Below are 24,769 nucleotides of genomic sequence, written 5' to 3' on the forward strand. Positions count from 1 at the left end.
AAAGTACCCAAGAACTGATGACAGGAGTTCGTGTGGGGAGATGAGACAGGAGTTAAAAAAAAATAAAAATCCTTGGTAAGCAAAGATTTGTCATAATTGTGGAGTATTTACTATATGCTTGGTAATGTTCTAAACACTCTCAATAACCCTGTGAGTTCAATATTTTTATTATCATCTATACTATTTAACAGATGAAAGAAGCAAAGGAAATGACAGCTGGTCTTGAGCACACTCGTTAAAGAGCGCCACACTCTACACCGTAGAGTCTACAGCGCAGAGGAAACTAACTGCTCAGAGCGCTCACCGCCCTCCTTCCGCGTCCAGGCGTAGCGCAAGGTCACGTGCCGGCGCGGGGCGGGGCCAGCGGGGCGCCTTCGCGCCTGCGCGCCGCTGGCCCACCGAGCGGAGCCTGCCGATGCCGAGCGGGCGCTACGTCCCGCGGTCGGAGCCGCGTTTTCTCCCGGCTCCGCCACCAGCCGGGGCTCGGGTGGGGGCCCGGGCCCCCGGGGCATGGCTCTCCGGAGTGCGCAGGGCGACGGCCCCAACTCCAGCCACTGGGACGGCGGCACGGAGAAGGCAGGTACGGAAGCCGACCAGGGCGCCGGGAGCGGCCTGCGAGGGCGGCCCAGGGGGCAGTGGCAGCTGGTGGCGGAGGCGGTGCCGGAGGGGCGCGGGCTGGCGACCCGGGGCTGCGGCGGGGTTCCGGGCGGCGAGAGAGGAAGAGGCGGAGGGCCCGAGGCACGTCTGATGGGGAGAGGGCCTGGAACGGGGGGGCTCGGGCGAGTGCCGAGCTGACCCGAGGGAGTCTGGCGGCAGAGTAGCATCCCCCGGCAGAAGAGCGGGCGGGAGCTCCGCGCCCCGGCTTTCTTCCGTCTCTCCCCGAGCGCTGGCAGGCCCACCCCGTCCCAGGCGTCCGCCACGTTCGCAGACTCCCGGAGCCGCCTCCCCGAGGGAAATCAGCTCTCCCGAACTTCATTCACTGTCGCCGGCTTGATTGACGCGCTGTCCGCGTACCGCCGATTTAATTACCATACAATTCTCCCTTTAAGGTGCACAGTTCAGTGATTCTTAGCACATTCACAAAGTTGTGCAGCCATCGCCGCTGTCTGATTCCGAAATGAAACCCTTACCCATTAGCAGGCACTCCCCATTCCCCAGTATTCACGAAGCCTGGCAACCACAAATAGACTTTCTGTCTGTCTTCTGCCACCTATTTTAATGTTGATTAGTTGTGTAAAAGCGACCTGGCGCTATGGCTCCCGCCTGTAATCCCAGCGCTTTGGGAGGCCGTGGTTGGAGGATCGATTGAGGCCAGGATTTCGAGGTCAGGCTGGGAAACATAGCGAGGCCTCATCTCTACAAAAAGTTTTTTTTTTTAACGCCGGATGTGGAGGCTCGAGCCTGTGATCCCAACGACTCAGGAGGCTGAGGCGGGAGGATCGCTTGAACCCAGGACTTGGAGGCTACTCTATGATTGCGCCATTGCACTCCAGCCTGGGTGACAGATGGAGACCCTATCTCAATAATGAGTAAATTATTGTATACAAAGCGATTCTATTTTTATACTCTTTTAGTTTGGACCATTTCTGTGAACTCATGTTTTTGTTGCACATTATGTTCTCAAATGTTTTTCATTCAATAAATACATGACAGTTAAAATTATGAATGTACACCGTGAACCAAGTTAAATAATCTTTTTTCTTTGAGGAAGACTAAGGTGACTTTCCCCATTTCCAGTCCTCTGATGGATGGTGCCCATAACAGAGCCAAACACGTTATTCAACCCACGTATTTTGAGGAAGCTGCTGGTATTCATATTTTATTTTATATTTTATTTGGGCTCATTTTCTGTTTTTTCCCTTTTTCTCATGTTCTGATACTGAATGGAAGTGGATGGAGCTCTGAACCCTTTGGCACCGTAACCCTTTCGTTACTGGTGTTTGTGTGATGTCTGTCCTCGTGGCATAATAGTCAATGCCCTAGGCAACATGGGTCTTGTGACCTGTTGGCAGTGCAGCTGTGTGTCTGTTGCAAGACTTTACCGCCTCTAGTTTCCTTGATTTTGCTTCTCTGGATGAATGGGACAAATTTTAAAATGAGGTTTTTTGTTTTTGTTACTGTTTTGTTTTTTAATCATATCAGAGTATTGTTGGCAAAGTTCCTAATGCTTATCCCTCTTTTGTAGCGTTTATGATCAGATTGGTTTACTCACTAGACTGTTTTTTTTCCATTATAGGGGTGAAACATTCTTAAGTCTTTATAACCTGCTTTATGTTCCAGGTAGTTAACAGAATTTTTGCTAATTTGGATACTGTTTTGTAGAAACTACTAGTTAAGACCTCCAAAAACAGAGGCTACTTTGTTTTATTTTGTGTTTAATAGGACTCTTACCCAGACTGAAGAGTCTCTGTGGTTTCCTTCTGTGGTCTTCTGGTACAGACATGGAGTTAAAGCTTTTTTTTTTTTTTTTTTGAGAGATGGGATCTTGCTCTGTCACCCGGGCTGGAGTGCAGTGTCACAGTCAAAGCTCACTGTCACCTCCCAACTCCTGGACTTAAGTGATCCTCCTACCTCAGCCTCCTGAGTAGCTGGGACTACAGGCATAAATTTTTAAGTTAATTTCCAATGTCAATGTCAGGAGTTGTGGGTGGATGTAGGGGGATGTCTGTCTCCCTCCCTCCACAGAAAACGTCCCCAACCCTCCATTGTTTTAAGACTAGCATTGCTTAATGTGAGCTTAACTTCAGTTTAAAGACTGTAAAGCTTTTATGATAATGCAAGCTTAAACCAAATAATCAGTGTGGAATTTTGTACTCTCACACGAGATTCCATTATATAAATTAGTTGATCCAAGTTAGTATTTGTTTTGGTGATATGGAAAAATACATGAAAAAACTTTTAGGTGAGGCATGGATAGTGGTCATCTTTAGTTGTTATTGTCCCTTCCCTGTATATTAAGTGCCCTAATCCAGGTGATTTTGGACATGCCTATTACTCTGAGGAGGCAGAAATCTTTACCTGGATTCTGTAGCCAGAGTTGGGAGAAATTTAAGACAGTAGTGGGTTGTGTCATCTTCATCTGAACCATTAAGAACAACAGTTCAGTTAAAGTGTCCCATTGTTAAAATTAACATTTTAGGGAGTTGAGTCTGATCTCTCTCCCTGACTACAAGACCCTGTTGCAGTTGTTTCTATACCTGTTGCTGTAGTACCCTTCAAATGAAGTCTGCTTTGCACTCTTTATAAATAAATAAATAAAAATAAGCATTCTAATGAAGAGTAGGCCAAAGTCATACCTATCTTCCTTTGTCGAATGAATTACTTTTCAGGCATCAGGGATTTATTTATAGCAGTCTTATATTTTGCAGCCAGCTGTAGGACAGTCATTTTGTTCCATCATGGTTATGATAGCCAAGACCTCTACTGTAAAGGAATTTGGAAGATTTCGGCTTTGGAATAATAGTGCACTCTCTTGTAAATGGGGCAATAAAGAAATTGGAGAAGAAAGGATTGAGGGAGATTAGAATGACATACATTCTACCTCTAGATGAAATGTGGGCTTTTATTCCAAGCAGATATGGCATTCTCAAGTCCAGAAATGCGTGTCCTGCTCTAAATCTATAAAGTTTATCTTGAGCCGGGCGCGGTGGCTCAAGCCTGTAATCCCAGCACTTTGGGAGGCTGAGACGGGCGGATCACGAGGTCAGGAGATCGAGACCATCCTGGCTAACACGGTGAAACCCCGTCTCTACTAAAAAATACAAAAAACTAGCCGGGCGAAGTGGCGGGTGCCTGTAGTCCCAGCTACTCGGGAGGCTGAGGCAGGAGAATGGCGTGAACCCGAGAGGAGGAGCTTGCAGTGAGCTGAGATCCGGCCACTGCGCTCCAGCCTGGGTGACACAGCGAGACTCCGTCTCAAAAAAAAAAAAAAAAAAAAAGTTTATCTTGAAATACAATACATAATAGGCATTTATTTTAATCTTTTCCTGAACATCCCAAGAATAGCTCTATGGTGTTTCTCTTTCGGAAATAAACAGGATGTCTGTGAATTTGTTTTTCAGTGGAGATGCTGCTAACCCCCCTCCCTGTGTCATCTAGCAGTTGATCTCACTCTGTATTCATACATCTTTTGCTCACTTGAGTTTTCTGTTTCCTCTTCCCTTTTTATGTCACAGTGAAAGTCTATACATTTAGTTGGAATAAAGTATTTGTCAGAGTGGCACACGTGTGAGTGCTTTCTCCATCAGCCACTGACATTTACTCACTAGGGTGTGGGGTTGAGGAAGGTGGTGTTGGGGCCTGAAAAAAACAGCAGTCGAAATCCACACTGGGGCAGCATCCTACTCTGGGAAACACCAGTAGTTTTAGAAACAGGCCAAAGAGTCTGCAGATCTGTTTATAGAGAGTTCTGCAGTGAGCATCATCTTAACAGTATGGGAAAAATAATGTCATTTACTGCAAGCCCGTTTTTTCCAGGGGAACGATAAACTAAATCACTTATTATATTCTGCGTGTATTTGTTGCGTTCCCACAGAGTGCCAAAAATTTTGAAATAGTAAGTAAATTTTGAAATGCAGTATTAAAAATAGAATTGGAGGCCAGGTATGGTGGCTCAATGCCTGTAATCCCAGCACTTTGGGAGATCGAGGTGGGTGGATCAGTAGAATCCAGGAGTTCAAGATCAGCCTGGGCAACATTTTTTTTCTCTACCCCCCAAAAAAAAAAAAGTATATATATATATATACACACACACACACACACACACACACACACACCCCCCAAGTAGCTGGGCCAGATGGAGCCTGTCTGTGGTCCCAGCTACCTGGGAGGCTGAGGCAGGAGGATCACTTGAGCCCAGGAGGTCAAGGCTGCAGTGAGCCATGATCGTGCCACTGTACTCCAGCCTGGGTGACAGAGTAAGACCCTGCCTCAAAAAAAAAAAAAAAAAAAAAAAAATTGGGACAGAATTTTAAGAGAAATGAGTTATGGGAGGTATGATTTGAGGATTTGAGTTTAGAATTAAGTAACATTCTGGCATATGGTTTGCCAAAACCTCATGGAAATTCAGTTGACTGCATAGTGTTTTTTTCCCCCAAGATACAAGATTTCCTTTCCCCCAGATTGCCGAATAACTTATTTAGAAAGAGAGGTGAGGTGGATGTATGTCTAAACAAACTGAAGAAAAATTATCATACTCTTAGCAAATAGGTTAACAAGATTTTTGAATGTCAGCTTCCCTCAAGCAGTATTCAGTATTGCCGCTCAAGTGCTGTCAATTTGTGATGTGTGGAAAGTGCAGGGGTACTCCCAAGTTAAAAAAAATTAAATATGTTAGATTTTTTTCTCTTTGTTGGAAATTCTTCTCAGGTTTTGCCTCCACCAATGTTATATAAAAAGTCTGCTCTGTTTCCTGCGTGTTTTTGACCCCTCTTGAAAACATACAGCCTGGTCTTCCAAAGGATGGCCCTCAGGCCCAAAGTAAAATCCCTCCCTGTGTTCCTCCTGAGTGCTGGATAAACCCAGACTCCTGTGCGGGATAAATCCAGCCCGGCCTCTTTTACTGCGGTGCTACCTGCTTCTGTTCTCTCCCTTTACTTGACACTTCAGCGTCATAGAACTCTTTGTTTCCTGGACATGGTATTTCTTTCATGTGACAAGGTCTTTGCATATAACTCTTTTCTTCTGCCTGGAGTACTTTCCCCTTAACACACTCTTCCTTTTGACAAAATTTTCTTTAAGAAGGTACCAGAGCCCAGTGTGGTGGCTCACATCTGTAATCCTATCACTTTGGGAGGTTGAGGCAGGAGGATTGCTTGAGCCCAGGAGTTCAAGATCAGTCTGGGCAACATAGGGAGACCCCACCTCTATAAAAAATTTTTTTAAATTAGGCATGGTGGCAGAGAAGTCTGAGGTGGGAGGATCGCTTGAGCCCTAGAGGTTGAGGCTGTAGTGAGCTGTGATTGTGCCACTGTACTCCAGCCAGGGCAACAGAGTGAGACCCTGTCTAAATAAATAAATAAAAATTAAAAAGAAGGGCCAGATGCGGTGGCTCACACCTGTAATCCTAACACTTTGGGAGGTCGAGGTGGGTGGATCACCTGAGGTTGGGAGTTTGAGACCAACCTGACCAACATGGAGAAATCCCATCTCTACCAAAAATACAAAATTAGCCAGGCATGGTGGCGCGTGCCTGTAATCCCAGCTACTCGGGAGGCTGAGGCAGGAGAATCGCTTGAACCTGGGATGCGGAGGTTGCAGTAAGCCAAGATCGCGCCACTGCACTCCAGCCTGGGCAACAAGAGTGAAACTCCATCTCAAAAAAAAGAAAAAATATTGAAAAGAAGGATCCAGAATATGTTCTTGGTGAAGCCTTTCCTGACTGCTTTAGAAGTAGTCATTCTTGGCCGGGCACGGTAGCTCACTCCTGTAATCCCAGCACTTTGGGAGGCCGAGGCAGGTGGATCACCTCAGGTCAGGATTTCGAGACCAGCCTGACCAACATGGCAAAACCCGTCTCTACTAAAAGTACAAAAAATTAGCCAGGCATGGTGGTGAATGTCTGTAATCCCAGCTACTCTGGAGGCTGAGGCAGGAAAATTGCTCGAACCCAGGAGGCAAAGGTTGCAGTGAACCGAGATCGTGCCACTGCACTCCAGCCTGGGCAACAAGAGCATAACTCCATCTCAAAAAAAAAAAACAAAGAAATAGGCATTCTTTCCTCTGGATTTTCATAATCCCTCAGATTCTATTATATATAATAATTGTTTGTGTCCCTGCTGTGAGCCCTTCAAGGGCCGGGAGGGAGTAATTAATTCATCTTTTTTATCCCCAGTACAGTGCTTAGTACAAGTAGACACTCATTAAGTGACAGACTGAAGAATGACTGGACAAATGGGCAGGCAGATGAATGGATAGAAGGGCACACCTGAGTCAAGAGCTTGACACATCTCATGAACAATTGACTAGGTGCTATGCTGACAGAAGAAACTGGAGATTTTTGTTTGTTTATTTTTGAGACAGAGCCTTACTCCGTCACCCAGGCTGGAGTGCAGTGGCACAATCATGCCTCACTACAACCCGCCTCTGCCTCCTAAGCAGCTGGAATTACAGGTGCACGCTGTCACACCCAGCTATTTTTTGTAGAGACAAGATTTTGCCATGTTGCGCAGGCTGGTTGCTCTCCAAATACTGGGGTCAAGCAATCCGCCCACCTTGGCTTCCTAAAGTGCTGGGATTATAGGCATGAGCCCCGTCTCAACTAAAAACCATGCCGGCAGTGCTTTTTATTTTATTTTATTTTATTTTAATTTTTATTTTATTTATTTATTTTTTTGAGACGGAGTTTTGCTCTTGTTGCCAAGGCTGGAGTGCAATGGCATGATCTCAGCTCATTGTAACCTCCACCTCCTGGGTTCAAGCGATTCTCCTGCCTCAGCCTCCCAAGTAACTGGGATTACAGGCACCCGCCACTACACCTGGCTAATTTTGTATTTTTAGTAGAGACGGAGTTTTGCCATGTTGGTCAGGCTGGTCTCGGAACACCTGACCTCAGGTGATCCGCCTGCCTCGACCTCCCAAAGTGCTGGGATTACAGGCATGAGCCACCAGCCTATTTTATTTTATTTTTTATTTATTTATTTTATGAGACAGAGTCTCACTCTGTTGCCCAGTCTGGAGTACAGTGGCGCGATCTCGGCATACTGTAACCTCTGCCTCCCGGATTCAAGCGATTCTCCTGCCTCAGCCTCCTGAGTAGCTGAGACTACAAGCGTGCACCACCACACTTGGCTGATTTTTGTATTTTTAGTAGAGACAGGGTTTCAACATGTTGGTCAGGCTGATCTCGATCTCCAGACCTCAGGTAATCTGCCCGTCTCGGCCTCCCAAAGTACTGGGATTACAGGCATGCCCAGAAGGGGTTTTATTTTTAATGATTTCTAGGTAGGGTAACCATTTAATTTGGCATCCAAACTGGGACATATTTGAAAGTACAGGGAACAAAAAGGGTTTGCTGTGAACAATTTGCCAGTACTCTAGGTATAAACCAGGAAGATCTCAGACAAACGAGAACAAATGGTCACCCTACTAGGTTACCAGGAAACAGCAGTGAAGCCAGGAGGGCAGGTTTACCGAGGTGAAAAGTCACTTGTATTATCTTTCTGTGTGCACCTCCAATTGCACATGACTCCAAACCAGTTAGTGCCTCTGTTTATGTGGTTTTTATGTTTCAGGTCTCGTAGGTAGCTCACCTGTGACTTACTAGTACCAACTTTAATTTATGTTAATAATGGGCCGGATGTGATGGCTCATGCCTATAATCCCAGCACTTTGGGAGGCTGAGGCAGGCAGATCACTTGAGGTCAGGAGTTCAAGACCAGCCTGGCATGGTGAAACCCCATCTCTACTAAAACACAAAAAACTTAGCCAGGCGTGGTGGCAGCATACGCCTACAATCCTGGCTACCTGGGAGGCTGAGGCCTGAGAATCATTTGAACCCGAGAGACAGAGGTTCCAGCGAGCCAAGATTGCTCCACTGCACTCTAGCCTGGGATACAAAGCAAGACTCTGTTGCAAAATAAATAAATAAAAATAAAATAATAATAATAATAATGTACAGCTTTGTCATGAAAACAGTTTGTAGACTGTGGTCTCAGACTAGAACATTGCCGGGGAAGCTGCTTAGTATCCCTTCTAAAATCTAATGTACCTTCTGATGTTAGTCCTTTCTAAAATCTACCCTACCTTCTGGTGATATCTTCCACTTCACATGAACTCTGGTGCCTTGCGTCTAATATATACTACATAAATGTTTTTTCATTAGTCTATTTACTGTCAAATGGAAGCGCCGTATCTCTTGGCCTTTCTTCTGTATCCTTCATCCCAGGCCCTGAATGTCCTTCCTTTCCTTTATGTGTATACACATTTAGTTTTATTGTAACAAGGCAACTTGTACTTTTTTTCCCCCTTTTTTCTTATATAAGCAGGTGAATCCATGTTCTTTTTGCCTTTTTTTTTTTGAGACAGAGTGTTGCTCTTTTCACCCATGCTGGAGTACAGTGGCATGATCTCAGCTCACTGCATTCCCCACCTCCCAGGTTTAAGCGATTCTCCTGCCTCAGCCTCCTGAGTAGCTGAGATTACAGGTGACTGCCACCATGCCCAACTAATTTTTTTTTTTTTTTTTGAGATGGAGTCTTGCTCTGTGCCCCAGGCTGGAGTGCAGTGGTGCGATCTCGGCTCACTGCAAGCTCCGCCTCCCAGGGTCACGCTATTCTCCTGCCTCAGCCTCCCGAATAGCTGGGACGACAGGTGCCTGCCACCACGCCTGGCTAATTTTTTTGTATTTTTCTAGTAAAGGTGAGGTTTCACCGTAATAGCCAGGATGGTCTTGATCTCCTGACCTCATGATCCGCCTGCCTTGGCCTCCCAAAGTGCTGGGATTACAGGTGTAAGCTACCGTGCCACGCCTAATTTTTGTATTTTTAATAGAGATGGGGTTTCACCATGTTGGCCAGGCTGGTCTCAAATCTCCTGACCTCAGTGATCCACCTGCCTCAGCCTCCTGAAGTGCTGGGATAGGCTGGGTGTGGTGGCTCACGCCTGTAATCCCAGTACTTTGGGAGGCCAAGACTTGCGGGTCACAAAGTCAGAAGTTCGAGACTAGTCTGACCAACATGGTGAAACCCTGTCTCTACTAAAAATACAAAAAAGAAAAGAAAAAATTAGCCAGGCATGGTGGCGCGCGCCTGTAATCCCAGCTACTCAGGAGGTTGAGGCAGGAGAATCACTTGAACCTGGGAGGTGGAGGTTGCAGTAAGCCGAGATTGCGTCTCTGCACTCCAGCCTGGGTGACAGGGCGAGACTCTGTCTCAAAAAAAAAAAAGGTAGGATTACAGGCATGAGCCACAGTCCCTGGCTGCTTTTGGTTTTTGTTTTTTGTTTGTTTGTTTGTTTTTTGAGACGGAGTTTTGCTCTTGTTGCCTAGGCTGGAGTGCAGTGGCATATGGCATCGTCTCGGCTCACTGCAACCTCTGCCTCCCAGGTTCAAGCAAGTCTCCTGTCTCAGCCTCCCAAGTAGCTGGGATTACAGGCATGTGCCACCATGCCCAGATAATTTTTTGTACTTCTAGTAGAGATGGGGTTTCTCCATGTTGGTCAGGCTGGCCTCGAACTGCTGACCTCAGGTGATCTGCCCACCTCGGCCTCCCACAGTGCTAGGATTACAAGCATGAGCCACTGCGCCTGGCTGTTGTTGTTGTTGTTTTGAAACGGAGTTTTGCTCTTGTTGCCCAGGCTGGAGTGCAATGGCGCAATCTGCAATCTCAGCTCACCGCAACCTCTGTTCCCTGGGTTCAAGCAATTCTCCTACTTCAGCCTCCTGAGTAGCTGGGATTACCGGCCTGCGCCACCACGCCCAGCTAATTTTGTATTTTTAGTAGGGACGGGGTCTCTCCATGTTGGTCAGGCTGGTCTCAAACTCCTGATCTCAGGTGATCTGTCCGTCTCGGCCTCCCAAAGTGCTGGGATTACAGGCATGAGCCACCGTGCCCAGCCTTGTTTTTGTTTTTAAAGACAGGTCACCAGGGTACCTTCCTCCTTTTCCTGCCAAGCCCATTCTGCTGGAGTGGAAAAGTCCAGTGCCTTGATAATAGGGTCTTGCTCTGTCACCTAGGCTGAAGTGCAGTGGTGCTATCATAGCTCACTGCAGCCTTATGCTCCTGGGCTCAAGTGATCCTCTCGCCCCAGCCTCCTAAGTAGCTGGGACCACCATGCCTGGCTAACTTTTCGTACTTTTTGTAGAGACAGGATCTCACTTTGTTGCCCAGGCTGTTCTCAATCTTGTAGGCTCAAGCGATTCTCACACTGCGGCCCTCCACAGCCCTGGGATTACAGGCGTGAGCCATTGTACCTGGCTCCCTTAACTCATACACTTTTGTTTGTTTGTTTTTGAGATGGAGTCTCACTGTGTCTCCCAGGTTGGAGTACAGTGGTGCGATCTTGGCTCACTCCAACCTCCACCACCGGGGTTCAAGCAATTCTCCTGCCTCAGCCTCCTGAGTAGCTGGGATTACAGGCGTGCGCCACCAGGCCAGGCTAATTTTTGTATTTTTAGTAGAGACGGGGTTTTCACCATGTTGGTCAGGCTGGTCTTGAACGCCTGATTTCGTGATCCGCCTGCCTTGGCCTCCCAAAGTGCTGGGATTACAGGTGTGAGCCACTGCACCTGGCCTTTTGCTCGTACACTTTTAACATTTAAAACTGAGCATCATCTTTCCAGTGAAACAAAAATAAAATTTAAAAGTGAACAGGAACAAAATTACAATACAGAATTCAATTCCGAGTAAGATCCTACAGGTTATGCTGATTCTCCTAATCAAGTGGTGAGGCTCGAACCATCATTAAGAGAGCATTTATTGATTTATTTAAACTATATATATATGGTTGAGGCTGCAGTGAGCCATGATTGTGCCACTGCCCTCCACCTTGGGTGACTGAGCAAGATCCTGGTATCAAGGCGTTGGACTTTTCCACTCCAGCAGAATGGGCTTTGCAGGAAAGGGAAGAAGGTATCCGGAAGCAATGGGAGACAAAAGTGAAGAAAAGGCAGATGTGATGGGTGCTGCTTTGGGTTTAACTTAAGAGACCAAAGATAGGTGGGTCTGAAGCCGAGAGAATGTATTGATTGATTGATTGAGACAGAGTCTTGCTCTGACGCTCAGGCTGGAGTGCAGTGACGCTCTCTCGGCTCACTGTAACCTCCACCTTGCGGGTTCAAGCGATTCTCCTGCCTCAGCCTTCTGACTAGCTGGGACCACAGGCGCCCGCCACTATGCCTTGCTAGTTTTTTGTATTTTTAAAGTAGAGACAGGGTTTCACCATGTTGGCCAGGCTGGTCTCAAACTCCTGACCTCAGGTGATCTGCCTGCCTTGGCCCCGCAAAGTACTGGGATTACAGACATGAACCACTGTCCCCGGCCGAGAATTTATTTTAAAAAGGTTGTCTTGTACTGCAAGGATGTCCATTAAACATCACAATTAAGCATGTCAAGAGAGTTTTGCTCCCCTTCCTTTTTAAGGTACAGTTCTCAGGTTAGCTTGGCCCTGACCCACTGTAGTCTCTGAGCTCTTGGTCATTATTGTCTGCACGCGCCTTTTTTGACAATTATAGTCTACTGCCTTGTGACATTTGGTGTTGTCTCGTGTAATGTTTCTTGTGTTTTTGACATATTTTCTCAATGGTACCGACAACCAGAAAGAACTGAAATACAGGCATCATCCATTTAAACTTCAGCAAGCCGTCCCTAAAAGCAGACATTCTGTATGCAAACTCTCAGAGCCTTTTACTCCTTTATCTCTCCTGATCTTAGCCAAAAGGACAAAAAAGCAATACTCTGTTATTTCACGTAGAAAAATGATATGATGGCTACTAACCACAAATTCCCAACCAATTTCCTAAAAAAGTTATTTATTTATTTATTTATTTGTTTGTTTATGTATTTGAAGGCTAGTCAAGTAAAGCAGTGGGAGTGGAAAAAGAACAAAGAAATCTGATTGTCATGAATGAGCTGTAAACAGCACCACACAGGAGACCAGCCCTAAAAAGCAGTTTAAACATGGCAAAATGCCTATGAGTAACAGACTATCGCATAAGGATGTAAGATGCTTAAAACATTACTTATTATGGTTTTTAAGAAACAGTTCCTTTGTATGCAGTGTCACAGCCTCTCACCCCACCAGCCACACTGGAAACCCAAGTACCCTTTGACACTCTGGTTTTGAAAACATCTCTGTGTTGGCCAGGCATGGTGGCTCACACCTGTAATCTCAGAACTTTGGGAGGCTGAGGCAGGTGGATCACTTGAGGTCAGGAGTTCGAGACCACCCTGGCCAACATGGTGAAACCCCATCAAAAAACAAAACAAAACAAAACAAAATTAGCCGAGCGTGGTGGTGCATGCCTGTAATTCCAGCTACCCGGGAGGCTGAGGCAGGAAAATCACTTGAACCTGGGACAGGGAGGTTGCAGTGAGCTGAGATTGCACCACTACACTCTAGCCTGGGCGACAGAGTAAGACTCCATCTCAAAAAAAAAAAAATCTCTGTGATTCTAATGTTTTTACCAGTTGTAGTAACATGTAACAGGAGACTTTTTCATGTGGTTTTGTTTTCAATGTAGTACTGAGTTTTGGTGACATGCATTTTTCCTATCTAAACAACAGGAAAAAATTGTTACAGTAAGAGATGTATATGCTCTGTGAAGTTTGGGAATTAAGAATGAACAGACATTCTTTTATGAAAACATTGACACTGCTAGACATGCCTGAATTTACTGAGCATTTATTATAATTGTAATTCCTTGCTTGTTACTTACACAGTATATCTCCTTAGTGCTTTGCATATTACGTACTAATTAAATATCTCTAGGTTGATTTGTAAAATACGTGTTGTTTCAGAGTGAGGAGAAGAACTAAAATTTAGTAAGTGTCTACTGTGTACCATGGTAACTATCCTGACAAGAGGGTGTCAGTCCAGAGGCCCAGAGCAGGGAAGTCATCTGCCCAAGATTATGGATCAGATAAGTGGCAGACCCAGGATGTGAACCAAGATCTGTCTGATTTTAACACATCTCTTTTTTCACTTATCTTTTTTTTTTTTCTTTTTTTGAGACAGAGTCTCACTCTGTTTCAGGCTGGAGTGGAGTGGCACAATCTCGGCTCACTGCAACCTCCGCCTCCAGGGTTCAAGCGATTCTCCTGTCTCAGCCTTCCGACTAGCTGGGATTATAGGCGCAGGCCACCATGCCCAGCTAATTTTTTTGTATTTTTAGTAGAGACAAGGTTTCACCATGTTGGCCAGGCTGGTCTCAAACTCCAGACCTCAGGTGATCCACCCACCTCGGCCTCCCAAAGTGCTGGGATTACAGGCATTAGTCACTGCGCCCAGCCTCACTTACCTTTTTTTTTTTTTAATGTTTCGGGAGGCTGAGGCAGGAGAATCACTTGAACCCAGGAGGCAGAGGTTGCAGTGAGCTGAGATTGTGCCACTGCTCTCCAGCCTGGTGACAGACCAAGACTCCATCTCAAAAAAAAAAAAAAAAATGTACGTATAGGCTGGGCATGGTGGCTCACACCTGTAATCCCAGCACTTTGGGAGACTGAGGCAGGAGGATCACAAGGTCAGGAGTTCAAGACCACCCTGGCCAACATGGTGAAAGCCCATCTCTACTAAAAATACAAAAATATTGCTAGGCATGGTGGTGCATGCCTGAAATCTGAGCTACTTGGTAGGCTGAGGCAGGAGAATTGCTTGAACTGGGACCCGGGAGGCGGTGTTGCAGTGAGCTGAGATTCCGCCACTGTACTCTAGCCTGGGCTACAGACCGAGACTCCATCTCAAAAATAAAAATAATTTTTAAAACGTATAATTATTTCTGGGCCAGGCATGGTGGCATGCACCTGTAGTCCCAGCTCTTTGGAAAGCTGAGGTGGGAGGATCAGTGTTGCCTAGGTGTTTGAGGCCAGCCTGGGCAACTTAGAGAGACACTGTCTCTTTATTTTTCTTCTTCTTCTTTTTTTTTTTTTTTTTTTTTTTGTCATCCTGGCTGGAGTGCAGTGGCATGATCTTGGCTCACTGCAACCTCCGCCTCCCGGGTTTAAGTTATTCTTCTACCTTAGCCTCCTGAGTAGCTGGGACTACAGGTGAGCACCGCCATGCCCAGCTAATTTTTGTATTTTTAGTAGAGACGGGGGTTCACCATATTGACCAGGCTGGTCTCAAACTCCTGACCTTGTGATCCGCCTGCCTCGGCCTCCCAAAGTTCTGGGATTACAGGCGTGAGCCACCACACCCAGCCGACACTGTCTCTTAAAAACAACAACTAATAATTATTTCCAGTCTGTGCCTGTGATTTTTGGTTCAGACCTATAAAAAGAGACTTTTTTAAAAAATTGGCGATTTAAAATCTGTTTTATAATGGGCTCTCCAAGCCTCCCCCATGAGGGCCAGTAGACTGGGCCTGAAATGACAGTGCATGTGGCTATGAGCCTTTATGCCAGCAGGCAGTCTTAGAGCTCAGAGGAGATACTACCTGTACCTCACATCAAAAAGGAGATTGAGTCCTAGGCAGAAAACATGCACGTGCTGAATATACGCCTAATTCTTCCCTATCGTTATTTTCAGACTTTAACGCCAAAAGGAAAAAGAAAGTGGCAGAGATACACCAGGCTCTGAACAGTGATCCCACTGATGTGGCTGCCCTTAGACGCATGGCTATCAGTGAAGGAGGGCTCCTGACTGATGAGATCAGACGAAAAGTGTGGCCCAAGCTCCTCAATGTCAATGCCAATGACCCACCTCCTATATCAGGTAAGGGGAGTCGGGGAGGCTGTGAGGGGAGTGTATCTAGGAGACAGGGAGAAAAGAAGTCCAGGATCTTTAATTTTTATGGTCCTTTCAAACCAAGGGTATATGAATAAATCTAGAGTGTTTTGGGAAATGCTTGGGCCCACTCTGAAAATAAGGCCAAACCAATAAGTAGAATTTAATTCAAAAGTGGGATGAGTTCTTTTTTTGCTTTTATTTTACTTATTTATTTATTTTTAAGACGGAATCTCGCTCTGTTGCCCAGGCTGGAGTGCAATGGCACAATCTCAGCTCACTGCAACCTCTGCCCCCTGGGTTCAAGCAATTCTCCTGCCTCAGCCTTCCTAGTAGCTGGGATTATAGATGTGCACTACCACCCCTGGCTAATTTTTGTATTTTTAGTAGAGACGGGGTTTTGCCATGTTGATCAGGCTCGAATTCCTGACCTCAAGTGATTCGCCTGCCTCGGCCTCCCAAAGTGTGGGGATTACAGGAGTGAGCTACCACGCCCAGCCAAGTTCTTTTTTTATTAGGGATTAAAATATTGCCTAGGCAAGTGAGTTTATTAAAAATGTATATGCTTTGTTCTACATACTTGCTTGGCAAGTATCTTTTAAAAATGCATATTTTAGCCGGGCGCGGTGGCTCAAGCCTGTAATCCCAGCACACTTTGGGAGGCCCGAGGCGGTGGGATCTGAGGTCAGGAGATGAGAGACCATCCTGGCTAACAAGGTGAAACCCGTCTCTGAAATACAAAAACTAGCCGAGGCAGAGAGTGGCGCCTGTGGTCCCAGCGGCAGCACTTTCGGGCTGAGGCAGAGCAGTGAGCAGAGGCGGAGGCTTACAGTGACTGAGATCGACAACACTCCAGCCTGAAGCGACTGGCTCAGACTCAGTCTCAAAAAGCATCAGGCTGGAGGCAGACACTTGTGGCTCCAGCCTGTAATCCCAGCACTTTGGGGAGGCGAGGTGGGTGGATCTTGAGGTCAGAAGTTTACAGACCTGCCTGGTCAAGAGGGTGAAACCCGTCTCTACTAAAAAAATACAAAAGTCCTTGGTATGGTGGTGGGTGCCTGTAATCCCAGCTACTCGGGGAGGCTGAGGCAGAGAATTGCCCAGACCCAGGAGGTGGAGGTTGCAGCGAGCTAAGGTGCACCACTGCCCTCCCGGCCCTGGGTGACAGGCTGAGACTCTGTCTCAAAAAAAAAAAAAAGCATATTTTGTGGCTGGGCAAAGTGGCTCACACCTGTAATTCCAGCACTGTTGGAAGCTGAGGCAGGAGGATCACTTGAGACTGGAAATTTGAAGCCAGCATGGGCAACATTGCAAAACCCTGTCTACAAAAAGTTAAAAGTTAGCTAGACGTGGTGGTGCACCGCTGTAGTCTTAGTTGCTTGGGAGGCTGAGGCAGGATTATTTGAGCCCAGCCTGGGTAACATGGCAAGATTCCATCTCTAAAAGTAAAGTAAAATTAAACACACACAAAAATACCCTCTTTTGTCCAGACACAGTGGCTTACGCCTGTAATCATAGCATTTTGGGAGGCTGAGGCAAGTGAATCACTTGAGGTTAGGAGTTCGAGACCAGCCTGGCCAACATGGTGAAACCCCGTCTCTAGTAAAAATACAAAAATTAGCTGGGTGTGATGGCGCACGCCTATAATTCCAGCTACTAGGGAAGCTGAGGCAGGAGAATCGCTTGAACCCGGGAGGTGGAAGTTGCAATGAGCCGAGATTGTGCCAGTGTACTCTAGCCAGACACTCTCAAAAAAAAGAAAACACCCTCTTTTTATTTGGAAATACTGAGATCCTTTGGAGTTGTAAAATCCTGTAATTCTGTGAAAAGAGTTACCTAACTAATATGCAAGGCCTATGTAGTAAAAAGAGTTCCTTGGAATGCAGTTCAAAATAGTAAAGAAAAGTCCTGCAGAACAGTGAATCCACCCTGCTGGCCATTCACTCAGTGAGCTCACCTTGTAGCTTTCCTGCCATCATGGCAAAATGCCAACTGCTGAGGATTCTTTCATTCAGTTGGCAAATATTAGTTGTGCTATGATTGTGTGCCAGGTACTGGAGATGATTGAAACAGGACTTCTGCCACCAAAAAGTTCACAGTGTCATGATGTCACCCAGTAGGTGTCGAGTTGCCACTTGTTACTATCCTTGGAATTGGCTGCTTCAGAGCAGTCAGCTTTTTGTTGGAAGGCTAAGGCAGTGCCATATTCACACCTGAATCCTGAGATGATGTTCTACCAGGTTCCAAACTTCCCTCATCTTTTTATACCATGAAGCCTGCATGTGAGGAAGTGTTGCCCAGCCTTACTAGCTTTTGATTTGGGTTGCAAGGGAAATGTACGCTTATTATACAGCACTTGGTTTGTTTAGGGAAAATGTACACTTGTTATATATATAACAGCTAGAGACTGCCTCATTACTTTCACACTGTATTGGACGTACCAGCTGAACACAAGGACTGTCTCGTCTTCGCAGCGTCTTAGTTTTAGAATTGCTGGGTCAAGAGATGTTAGGTGGTTCTTTGTGTGAGTCTCAGTATACCTTTCTAAACAGCTTAGTGCTCCCACAACTTTATAGGTGTTAGGGTTTTTTTCAGTGGTGTATTGTTCCCACATTCATGATTTTATTTGATCCTTGGAAGGGAATATCCTCATTTTGTAGCTGTGGACTTTGAAATTCAGAGCAGTTCCCAGTGATGTGCAGTGGCCTTCTGCACGAGGCGCCTGTTCTCCTTACATCTTTGTTCTCCTTCTCACCCCATTGTATTACCTCCTGGGAAGTCTGTGCTCCCTTCTCTTAGGGTCATTGTGACTTGCAGGAAACATAATGTTTGGAACTAAACTAGGGATTCCCTGCCAAATGTTGTATCTTGAGTCATATCCTACTCTTTGGGAGAAAGCTGACATGTGTCCTCTAGGCCTTTTGCGTCATCCTAGAATGTTTTGCTTCTGGTCTGGCTTCTTGGACATTCCTGCAGTAACATTCCTTTTCCCTCAATAGGGAAGAACCTACGGCAGATGAGCAAGGACTACCAACAAGTGTTGCTGGACGTCCGGCGGTCATTGCGGCGGTTCCCTCCTGGTGAGAAGCTCTCGCGGTCCTGCCACATTTGGAAAGACTGTATCTGTCCCAGGTCATACCATGTGACCTAGTATGCTGGACCCTGCCTCCTCAGGGACCTTCAGAACTCTCCTTTTGCTGAGTCATCCTTTTGTTGCCTGGTCACTTTCAGACCCCCACTGTGAAAGCCTGAACCAAAAATAATTTCTCCTGGCCTAGAGGTGGTGAATGAGAGAAGAGGGTTTATTTTTCCTTGAAGCCACAAAAAGGAGTTAATAAGAATTGTTAGAGCCATCAGTCTGGTGTTTAAGAGCAGATTGGTGTGGAATTGGGCACCGACAAGAATGATTAATATCTTAATTAGGTTTAAAAATAATGATATCTTGCGCATACATATGTAAGATTCCTTAGAGGGAAGAGAGGCCATTCCCTGTTTGTGTAAGAGTATATTCCTTAATTTGTTCAGCAGCGATAGATAAAAAATAAATAAATACAAAGAAAACAAAAAAAAGAGAATAGATTCCTAAAATTACCTCTTCATTTCTGGAAGAAAGAAAAGAAGGACCGTTGTCTCAGTTTTCACAGTGAAGGGAACTGGGCAACAAATGTCGCATGGATGACCTATTTTTCTTCCTCTGGCAGCTCCACCTTTACGTTGTGAAGAAAGGAGAATTGCTAAAGGGAACGGGAGCCTCTGAGCTCCTGCCTCCCTCTTCTGGACTGTGCTCTGGCCTGGCTTTTGTTGTCGAAGGGGCTGCTTTCCTGCTGGCATTCCTGCTTCCTGGACAGACTTTTGCAATCCCTAGGTAGCAGTAGTCTGCCAGCGTGGTTTTGATAAAAGCACATGCCCACGGTCCATTTCCTTTTCCTAGCCTGCTGGTTTGGATGAGATCACATAGGACAGATGCCTCCCTTTTTTTTTTTTTTAAAGACAGAGTTTCACTCTTGTTGCCCAGGCTGGAGTGCAATGGCACTGTCTCAGCTCACTATGACCTCCGCCTCCCGGGTTCAAGCAGTTCTCCTGCGTCAGCCTCCCAAGTAGCTGGGATAACAGGTGCCTGCCATCACGCCCGGCTAATTTTGTGTGTGTGTGTTTTTAATAGAGAGGGGGTTTCACCATGTTGGCCAGTCTGGTCTCGAACTCCTGACCTTAGGTGATCCACGTACCTCGGCCTCTCAAAGTGCTGGGATTACAGGCGAGAGCCACCGTGCCTGGCCCCCATTTTTTCCTAGGTAGCCTGTTTTCCCTCTGAACCCTTTATTCCTCTTCCATTGATGTAATATCTGTGATATTCTTTCTGTAGGCTGAACTTACCATGTGGCTTCATATTCTTTTTCCATTCATGGTCTTCTGGGCTTGACTCACTGCTGTTTTGCTGAAAATTCACACAGGGTTTAATTTTTACTCTCACTCCTTTCACTGCTTCACCTATCAGCAGCCCTGGGTTTGCTTCATTTCCTTATTTATCTTTTAGGGTATGCTTTCTATTTGAGAAGGGATGGGGTTTGAGCAAGAGATGAGCTTTGCTCTTACCTGCAATCCTTTGTCCAGTTTAGTTTGGGCCCTTACATTAGCTGCTTTCTCTCTCTGAGTATGTGTTTGTAACTAAAAGCTAATGGTGTAGGGAAGCTGTGCGCACATGTGCCGTTCTTCTAACGTGGCTCATGAGGCCAAGGCTTGGCATTTTTACTGCTGGCAGGACTAGCTCCGGACTCTGAAAGAACTCCCAGGACAGGCTTCCCTGTTTCCAGCTATAATACATCTTTGGATCAAGAGGATCGGTTTTTCCCGTAACGTTTGCTTTGGTTTAAAGGGAAACATGCAACTTTAACATTTTTTTATTTTTATATAATTTCATACTTACTGAAAAGTTGTAAAAATAGAACAAAGAATTCCCCAGATACCTTTTACCCAGATTTCGTTTTGTTTTCACATTTTACTACATTTGCTTTTTTAGCTGCTTTCTCTCTTTCCTTCACTTTACACATAGACATACACTTTTTCTCTGAACTATTTAAGTTGCAAACATGACATCTTTTTACCCCTAAATGTTTCAGGATATATTTCCTAAATATAAGGCTCTCACATAATCACAGTACACTGAGCAACATCAGTAACAACACTGAAAAATAGTTAACTAATTAATCCACAGATTTTACTCACATTTCACCATTTCTTCGAGTCATGTGCTTCACTGGAGAAGGAAATACAGATTTATGTGTTTCTCATGCTGTCATCATATCTCTTTAGCCATTTTTAATCTGGAACAGTTCCTTTGTACTGTATGAGAGGCCAGTTATTTTTGTGAAATTTCTCTTACTTTGGGTATATTGGGTATTTCTTCATCGCGAGATGTAGGTCTGCGCGCTGTTGATAGGAATCCTGCAGACGTGATGCTGAGCTCTGTCAGTGCATCGCATCGGGAGGCAGAGGCTTCTGCAGCTCCCATGGTTGAAATACTGCAGTTAAATACTGTGTCCCAGCAGTATTAACTGCAGCGACTTGGTTAAGGTGGTGTCTGCGGCTTCCCCCACTGGAGAGCTAGCGGCTGCCTTTTCCTGTATACCAGGTGGTATCAACAGTGGATCCTGATATGCGTTGCCAAATTATTTGTAATTCATTTTCCTTTTTTCTCTGAAAATTCATTGCTGGCCTTCTTCGACCTCCTTATTAACTAGGCTGCTTGATATGTTCAAAGGCATCTCCTCTCTGTTCCTGTCCCCAGGCATGCCAGAAGAACAGAGAGAAGGGCTCCAGGAAGAACTGATTGACATCATCCTCCTCATCTTGGAGCGCAACCCTCAGCTGCACTACTACCAGGGCTACCATGACATTGTGGTCACATTTCTGCTGGTGGTAGGCGAGAGGCTGGCAACATCCCTGGTAGAAAAATTATCTACCCACCACCTCAGGTACCAGTACAGAAGGACGTGAGAGGACAGGCATCACTCCTCAACCATCCTGGGGATAACTCATTGGCCCATTTTCTGGTCAACTTTTTTTAGGAGTTTGAGCCCTTGCCACCCCCAGCCCTGATCTAAGTGTTTGGTGACCAGGCTTATTGAATTGTCTCCCTCCAGGGATTTTATGGATCCAACAATGGACAACACCAAGCATATATTAAACTATCTGATGCCCATCATTGACCAGGTGAATCCAGAGCTCCATGACTTCATGCAGAGGTACATGTGTGTCCACATTTGTGTGTGCATGCATACACACACCCACACCCCTCCTCACAAGCCGAGCGCAGTCTCCTCATTGTCTTGGGGGGATTTGTTAAGTTCTCCCAAGTTGTTCCAGTCACCAGCAATCTGGATAATTCCGTTCTTGGAGCACTTTTTGGGGACTGTGCTCTTTGGGGGACATATCCCATCCCTTGAGTTTACATCTAGTGGGGAGAGGTGGATAAGGCATGTATGCCAAGGTAGATGTTGAGATGATTGCCACAAGAGAAACACGAAGTCCTGTGGGATCCAGCGGCGAGAAGGAGAAGGCTGACAATGGGTTGTTTTATTTCCTAAGTACCAAAGAGAAGAACTATTTTTTTGCAAATCCCATGTGATGTTTTGTTTCTTCTCTGTTTAGTTGGAAATGTGTTCTTGGCCAATGCCTCTTTTTAAAAAAAAATTTTAAAAGGTAATGGCTATGCCTTTTTTCCTTTGAGACAAGAGTATTTGCTCGTTGCCCAGGCTGGAATATAATGGCGTGATCTCAGTTCACCGCAGCCTCTACCTTCCAGGTTCAAGCGATTCTCCTGCCCCAGTCTCCCAAGTAGCTGGGATTACAGGCATGTGCCACCACACCAGGCTAATTTTGTTTTTTTAGTAGAGATGGGGTTTCTCCATGTTGGTCAGGCTGATCTCGAACTCCCGATCTCAGGTGATCCACCCACTTCAGCCTCCCAAAATGCTGAGATTATAGGCGTGAGTCACCGCGCCTGGCAGCTACATCTTAAGATATTTCATTTGTCTCATGTTAATTGAAAAATTAATGCGGTCATGTTTTCAGGCCTGGGAATATGTACCTGTGCCCCCCACAAGGGTAAGACTTACTCAGAAGGAGAATCATGGTGTAGTTCTCTGAAAACAACTGCTTCTCATTCCTGTAGTTGACATTTGTTGGCCATTAGGAGAGCACCCAGTGAGATAAAGCAGCCAGGACCCTGTTGTGGTGTTAGTGTCATGGTACACCTTGAAGACTTTGTATTAAGTATTTTCTGAGGAGAAGATGCTGAATTCCTTGGTAGCTGAATTTTCCAGAAATTCTATTCCTTAATGCTTCCTTCTCACCAGCACTGAGGACAAAGAAGGCCCAGAGAGAGGGAAGGGATGGCCCACAGGATCTGACACCTGGCTTTCCTTTGTTTTTAGTGCTGAGGTGGGGACCATCTTTGCCCTCAGCTGGCTCATCACCTGGTTTGGGCATGTCCTGTCTGACTTCAGGCACGTCGTGCGGTTATATGACTTCTTCCTGGCCTGCCACCCACTGATGCCCATTTACTTTGCAGCCGTGGTAGGTACAGGCCACGAGCCAGCAACTAGATTCACCATCACCCATCCCACTGTGGTCATTTTCCCTGAAGGGAAACCTGGGGATTATGGAAAGATGCAAAAGACAGCACTTTTGAGGCTGCTATGCCTGGACACCATTCTATGCAATATTAATGGGGGTGTCACAAAAAAAATAGTAAGTTGTGAAATGCTGGGTAAACAAAATCAGATTTTTTTGCTGCATGGCTCTTCTGAACCTTTAAAACACTAATCTGCATTGTGAATTGTCAGGGTTCCTATTGACATTGCCTGGAACATATATTCAGCTGATGAACACAATTAGGGAAGTAGTAGTACAAGCTGCCAACTCCAGATTTAAGAAGAGATCTGGTGTCATGATAGACAAGGGAGTGGCTTTTGGTGGAGGGTCGGGGCTCCAGTTAGTAGAAGGGCCTGAGGGATGGCGTGGAGATGGGAGTTCAGGGAGAAGGGCCTGAGGGATGGCGTGGAGATGGGAGTTCAGGGAGAAGGGCCTGAGGGATGGGGTGGAGATGGGAGTTCAGGGAAGTCTTTCAGTGGCCACTGGTCCCTTGAGCATCCATGGGTTTGTGGACCAAAAGTTGGAAGGAAGATGCTTAAAGGGAGCAAGACTGTTCTTTCTACTGTTTTGAACCATGTCTTCTATGCTGGAGCTCCAGGAATCTCCCAGTATTCTTCTCCTTTCTTCTAAAAGAATCTCCTTCATTTCTTTCAAGATGAGCAGCCCAGTGTGCCTGAAGGACTCAGATTGTAACTGGTCAGCCTTTCATGTCACGTGGTGGGAGTTCGCAGGAAGGACCAGACAGTAGGAGTAGCGCTGAGAGTATATATGTTATTACTTCCTTGATGGATACAAGAGTTTGCTGAACATTTGGGCTGAGTCCTGTCTGTAACCAGTTTAAATTCATCTCCAAGGATAATGGAATGCAGGCGGCCCAGGCCCGTGTGTCTGGCCTCTGACCGCAAGGCTTTACTACCTCCCCACAGATTGTGTTGTATCGCGAGCAGGAAGTCCTGGACTGTGACTGTGACATGGCCTCGGTTCACCACCTGTTGTCCCAGATCCCTCAGGACTTGCCCTATGAGACACTGATCAGCAGAGCAGGGGACCTTTTTGTTCAGTTTCCCCCATCTGAACTTGCTCGGGAGGCCGCCGCCCAACAGCAAGCCGAGAGGTGAGCAAGGCTGGGATGCTGGTTGAGTGGGGGTGGCTGTAAATGAGCAGCTAAGTGAGGGAAGGTTTGTGTCTGGTGGGACAGGATTGGGGCATGTTTCCAGAGATTGAGCTTAGGCCAGTGGAATCCCCACTGTAGACATATGGGTCTTTATCAAGAAGAGTTTTCCCAGCAATGAAAGGCTCTGCCCGCCGCCTACGTGGTGTAGTTTTTCTTTTCTCCTCTTCTTTCATACCACTTCCTTCCTTCTGTCTCTTTCCCCTGCAGGACGGCAGCCTCTACCTTCAAAGACTTTGAGCTGGCATCAGCCCAGCAGAGGCCTGATATGGTGCTGCGGCAGCGGTTTCGGGGACTTCTGCGGCCTGAAGATCGAACAAAAGATGTCCTGACCAAACCAAGGACCAACCGCTTTGTGAAATTGGCAGTGATGGGGCTGACGGTGGCACTTGGAGCGGCCGCACTGGCTGTGGTGAAAAGTGCCCTGGAGTGGGCCCCTAAGTTTCAGCTGCAGCTGTTTCCCTGAAAGCCAGAGAAGACCTTCCTCTTACATCACATTAAGGTCTCACCCTTCCATGGAAGGATTGGGAGGGGTGGAATTTCCTTTATTAAAAGGGTTTCTGTCTA

General features: G+C 46.1%; 1 protein-coding gene across 1 annotated transcript; it reads left to right on the plus strand.

Annotated features, from left to right (window-relative positions):
* Positions 1–367: 367 nt before the first annotated feature.
* TBC1D20 (TBC1 domain family member 20) lies at positions 368–24,769 on the plus strand. Its single transcript, XM_003904927.5, has 8 exons — positions 368–580; positions 15,181–15,366; positions 18,378–18,458; positions 21,164–21,350; positions 21,519–21,620; positions 22,812–22,953; positions 23,958–24,145; positions 24,413–24,769. Exons 1-8 carry the CDS (start codon positions 511–513, stop codon positions 24,666–24,668), a joined length of 1,212 nt encoding a protein of 403 aa, XP_003904976.3. The 5' UTR covers positions 368–510; the 3' UTR covers positions 24,669–24,769.

The sequence above is a fragment of the Papio anubis genome, chromosome 16 (genome assembly GCF_008728515.1).
Source record: "Papio anubis isolate 15944 chromosome 16, Panubis1.0, whole genome shotgun sequence".
NCBI lineage: Eukaryota > Metazoa > Chordata > Mammalia > Primates > Cercopithecidae > Papio > Papio anubis.

Excerpts from the sequence above, each read along its gene's own strand:
- TBC1D20 (XM_003904927.5), top strand. The coding sequence starts at position 511 with ATGGCTCTCCGGAGTGCGCAGGGCGACGGCCCCAACTCCAGCCACTGG. Across the intron at positions 15,367-18,377 it reads TGACCCACCTCCTATATCAG|GGAAGAACCTACGGCAGATG; the intron begins GTAAGGGGAGTC and ends TTCCCTCAATAG. Across the intron at positions 18,459-21,163 it reads ATTGCGGCGGTTCCCTCCTG|GCATGCCAGAAGAACAGAGA; the intron begins GTGAGAAGCTCT and ends TCCTGTCCCCAG.